Below are 5,456 nucleotides of genomic sequence, written 5' to 3'. Positions count from 1 at the left end.
AAGTCTATTTTTAACCATAAATTTTTCATATATGCAAATTCTCGATCAAACATAAACGGTTTGACCCACAAATACTATTAAACTAAAGGCACAATACATAAATGTGCCCTTAAAACTTGACTTCATTTCACATTTATGCCCTCAAACTTTGGGACATACAAATAGACACTTAAACTTGTATACAATTGAACAAGTAGACACATGAGTTCTACACAACACAATACACGTAGGACAAAAAAATGACATGTAGGACATGTGTGTCTATTTATTCAACTTTATACAAGTTTAAGTGACTACTTGTGTACACCCAAAATTGAAGGGCATAAATATAACTTAAAGTTAAAGAACATATTTATGTATTATGCCTAGGGGTGTCAAAATGAACCCAAACATAGATAACCCGCCCAACCCGCCTAAAATTTTAAGGGTTGGACTCAAGATAGTTTGAATTGGGTTCAATCTCAACTCATTCAAGCCTAACCCATTTTAAGAGAATCCTCAATTGAGCCCAATTTAATCTCCAATTTCAACCCGTTTTAAAACTCTTTACTAAAATATGCTCCTATATTAAAGATATGAATTATTATCTATTTAACATCATTTAGGATTTATATATCCATTTGTTACTTTTTAAAAAAAAATCTTGAGCTGAAATTCGCATTGTGATTATAAAAATTAAATATCACTAGGTTAAAATTATTGAGATTAATAGAATCAAATTGAGCGGGTCAAAATCCAACCCATTTTTTAGCCTATTTAAACCTAAACTAAACTTAAACGAGTCAAGACTCAACCTAATTTCTATTTCAACCTAACCTGCCCATTTGACACCCCTAATTATGCCTACGCTAAACTACCTGATGGATCATGATGATCACGGAAAGTACTGTCTCTGTTTGCTAACACGTGAATGACTATCATATTTATATCCTCTTTCTAAAATTTATTTGTTTCAATTCATCTTCTCACCTGACCTGTGCCTTACCGCCTAAGTATTAACATCCCTTTATTTAGCTCATCTGCCTACCCCTCTATTCATTTATTTTCATTCAAATCACAATGAGTTATCAACATGTTCATGAAGGTCCTTACCCTGACTACCCTCCACCAGGTAACAATTCTTTCCCTATTTTCCAATCAATCATCGATGAGTTCGTGTCGGATTCTTAAAAAAATGTGTATTTTTTTTAAGAATCGAAAGTAGAGAGTCTACGCAACTATTATTAGGGGATTGATTTTAATTGATTGTTGTGTGATTGAACTTAATTTGTGTTTTGAATTGACAATTTTATTTTTTAGGGTATGGACCGCCACCGCCACCGCAACCACAAGGGTACCCGGGGCAGGGGATGCCACCGCCACCGGGGTTTTATAATGGAGGGTATCCTCCACCACCACCTCCTGGGCCTCAGGGTTATCAGGGGTATTTTAATGATCAGTATCCCCCACCACCACCACCTCAGCATATGTATCATGATGGTGGTGGCTATTATCGTAATGACGATGGATGTTCTTCATTTCTAAGAGGATGGTATGTTATCTTGCTTTTTCTAACTATGTGTTTTGAGTTTTAGTTATTAATACTAGTGTCTGGGTTGTGTGGGATTATTCACATGTTTGTTCCTAAGTTCGGATAGAGAAAGAAGGTTGCGGTCAACTAGCCGATTTCATGATGTAATGTAAAGTCTGGGATATTAGGGTGTATTCGGACTTCGGTATGATGGAAAATGTTTTCTAGGAAAATAAGTGGTTTTCTTACATATTTTCTTGTGTTTGGTACGCAAGTGAAAAATATTATTCTAAAAGTATTTGTATATAATCTAGACAAATACGAAAACACTAAGAGAGGTGAAAGTGGAGGGTAGGGTGTGGCGTAGTGGGATAAGGACTACGAGGGGGGTGGGGGTGAAGATGAAGTTTGCTGGAAGGTGGGGAGGATACTATTAATGTGGAATACCTATCCTGTTTGTTGAGAGGCCAAAATGCAACTTATTCTAGACTCCGGCACTAGATTACCAGAAAGACAAGCTAGAGTGGATAATAAGTGAGGATATTGCATCATTTATGATCATTGGTTAGGTTGAGTTTTGAAGTATGTGCACTTCTAAGTCATTTAGAACTTGGTGTTTGTCTCTGCATGAGTTGTTTGTATGCTGCGATTCTTTTGCCACATAGATTGCTTTCAGTAAAAAAGTGCGTTAGGTGAACAGTGGTGGTGAGAAGACGGATCTCTCTCCAGTGTGAAGTGTTCTATCATGTTATTCAGTTATCATATAAGAAAAGAATGCGATAAGTAAACAAATAATGAACATAGTGATTTCAGAATGAGTTGTTCAAGGAGCAGACTCTAGGAACCTATCTCTTTTGTTTGCCATTGTCATAAGCATAGCCATCAGTTCATATGAACATCACGATTTGGTTTTAGTATAGCACCTTTGGAATGGCTAGTTGCAAAAAGTGAGTGAGATTCATTCTTTCCATTTTTCCTGGTTAGAGACATTCTATCACATTCGACGCAACTCAAATTTTCATGTTTTTGGGAACTTGTGTGTTTGAAGAGTACTCATGAGGAATTTAGATTGCTGATCAACCCATGTAACATGACACGGTGGATGGTGAGATTGAAAAGATCCTTTATCATAAACCTATTAACAACAGAAGAATCATTCTTTTCTTTTGGTGTATTTGTATTCACTTATCTTAGATTCTGTTTTGCGGTGGAGGATTCTGGACTGGTTCATGCTGGGATCTGAATGGATCATGCCTAGTTGAGATTTTAGTTAGGAGCTTAAGTAGAAAGGTTTTGTTTACTTGCGTGCCTTGATATATTATCCTAAATTTTGTCTTGTCATGTGTTGTTTACAGTCTGCCATTTTTTTGCAACATATAACTGTTCTGAGTAAACAATGCTTTAGGCAAACTGTATTAGTAACGAGTACAAAAACATAGTTCTGCGGCCCACTCTTAGTTGATAGCGAGTAAAAAAATTGTTGGAATATCCTTATAATTTATGCATGTGTTTTCTTACATCTGACGTCATTATGATTAGTTCTGGCTAATGCCGATTGGAGACAGGGTAATTTTGAGAGAATAAGGATCTCTTCGTATGTGTAGTTCTTTTCTAATGTTTTTCAACTATCATATAGAAAATGAATTCGACAAGTCAGTAAAAGGAATAGTGCTACCTGAATGAAACCATTCAGGCAGGCAGATTCAAAGAACTCAGCTCTCTTATTTGTCCCTCTTGTAAGCATTGCCATCAGTTCACTGGATCAACAAGATTTGGTTATGTCTTACCTTTGGTATAACAAGCTGCACATCATGATTCTTGCCAAGTTTTCTGGTTGAAAACATTCTCCAACCTATTAGCAAAACTCATTGTCTTGTCTATCTTCTGCTTAGCACTTCAACATGATTAACACAGTCTTTTGGTTTTTTCTTTATTAAGATATCTTTTTTTTTTTTTGATAACCGAGGAATCTCCAAAGTGTCAGCTAGTGCACGGTTTGAAACTCAGAGGATAATGGACCTTTCTTCCTCTTATCTTCTTCCCTGAAAAGACTAGGTTTTTGTCCAATGTAGAGTTTGACCTCGTGAGATGCGCCTAACCCACAGTTGGGTGCTGCTCTCTTGACACTAGACCAAAACCTCTGGAGCTGATTAAGATGGCCATTGTTGCCATCCTAGAGAACCATCTTACACAGATTTCAACTATATTGCCTATACTTGGAGTTTCTTACTTGCCCTGGGATATACTTGAAGAAGGTCAATTCAATGTTTGAACATGAATCGGTTAGCCATTTGTTCATCTTGTAGCTAACAACACCAATGAGCTTTTCCCCTCGTTATTTTGTGAAACCACAAGAGGTTTTTATTTCTGTCCTAGTCTAATTAAAATTCTTTCATCTTGTGGCTTAAAGCTGCATTTCACTTTTGCTGCTCATAAAGTCTTTGTGAACCTGCAAGGAGCTTCTGTTTTCCTTTTTTCTGTTGCATTACAGAGAGTTTCTAAGGTTGCCCTTGGTAGAAAGAGTCAAAGAGGTGTTATGCAAGTGCATTTTCGTGTTTTAACCGCCGAAATCATTTTTTTCCCACTTGTTACATCTCAACCAGTGAGCAATCCTTGCAAGCAGTATAAGTTTGGTGAATTTACGTAAGCTAATGCAATGCTCTTATGTGTTATTGCATCTCTGTCTCTTACATGTGTTGAAATTCTTGCTTATGGGGGATGGTTGAAAGGAAGAGGGAGAGTTACAGGCCGAAACATAGAAGAAAAATGATAAGATAAATAGGGCAGGTTAGCTAAGAAAGATAGAGCATATCACATGCGAAATAGAGGGAAAAACTAGACGGTGATAAGGTGATACATTACTTGATTAAAGATGCGAAGAAAAGCATGATAAACACACACACACAAAGGAGTGTGTATTTTTGGTTTTGATTTTCTATTGCTTACATTTCATCTATTTATACTGTTTCCTTAAAAATGATGTTTTCTGCAGTTTGGCTACTCTTTGTTGTTGCTGTCTTTTGGAGGAGTGCTGCTTCTAGTTTGCTGGACGCCATCTTATTGGTTCGTCAAATTGCTACGATTTGTGGGATAATCTTGAAGATATCACCAGACTCCTCTCTACCTCTATAAATTACGTATATGCGAAGAACTTGTACTGTCAAAACATTTATATTGTTAGTTATTTTGTGTTGTGGCAATTGAATTATGAAGGATGCGTTTGTGCTAGAAATGTTATTTACACAACTTCTGGCTTTCATAAGATGTAATCTTCCTGTTACTGTCATGTTTGTTAGTGAATGTCATGTTGCTTGTATTTACAGATCATATAAGTTTTTCTCACTTAGAGCCAATACATTGTTATTGAAGGGAAAAAGGTCAAATATACCGCGATTGGCATAGTTTTGTCCTAAACTTTTTTGGTCCAATATTGCCCCTACCCTCCCACTAATGGTGCTTCAATGGGGATGAACCTTAAAATACGCTTATAAAAGTTGTGTTTCAATTTATGTTGGCATATCACATTAGAAAATTTTAAAGTAAATCAAGTTTTTCTTTAATTGGAATTTATTTATATGATATTTTAATTTTAAGTTGTTAATTATTATATGAGTAATACTATTTTAGTGCTGCCATGTAATTGGGGCAGGGGTGGCTTCTTTGTTGACTTATTGCCACCCCAAGGTGTCCAGGGCACCCTTTGTCAGAAAATTACATTGTCAAATTCTTTTGTTAAATGATATATATTTAAAATTGGATACTCTAAATAAAAGCTACATTTGTGGCACAATGATAAAGAGTGTCCATTTGAATCAAGTAGTTTTGTTGTTCATGTGTTCAGATAATATGTGTTACTCTCTCTGTTTCAATTCATGTGACACGGATGAAATCTGAAAAATCAACCAAATTTTTTATATGATTTTAAAATAATATTTAAATAATACGC

General features: G+C 35.8%; 1 protein-coding gene across 1 annotated transcript; it reads left to right on the top strand.

Annotated features, from left to right (window-relative positions):
• Positions 1 to 917: 917 nt before the first annotated feature.
• On the top strand, positions 918 to 4,837 carry LOC125809820 (cysteine-rich and transmembrane domain-containing protein WIH2-like). The gene is made up of 3 exons (XM_049489402.1): positions 918 to 1,111; positions 1,300 to 1,531; positions 4,503 to 4,837. Exons 1-3 carry the CDS (start codon positions 1,060 to 1,062, stop codon positions 4,549 to 4,551), a joined length of 333 nt encoding a protein of 110 aa, XP_049345359.1. The 5' UTR covers positions 918 to 1,059; the 3' UTR covers positions 4,552 to 4,837.
• The last annotated feature ends 619 nt before the right edge of the window (positions 4,838 to 5,456 follow it).

This window comes from Solanum verrucosum, unplaced genomic scaffold, assembly GCF_900185275.1.
Source record: "Solanum verrucosum unplaced genomic scaffold, falcon-dt-bn FXZP01000474.1, whole genome shotgun sequence".
Taxonomy (NCBI): Eukaryota; Viridiplantae; Streptophyta; class Magnoliopsida; order Solanales; family Solanaceae; genus Solanum; species Solanum verrucosum.
This window is presented reverse-complemented; position numbering and strand designations above follow the sequence as displayed.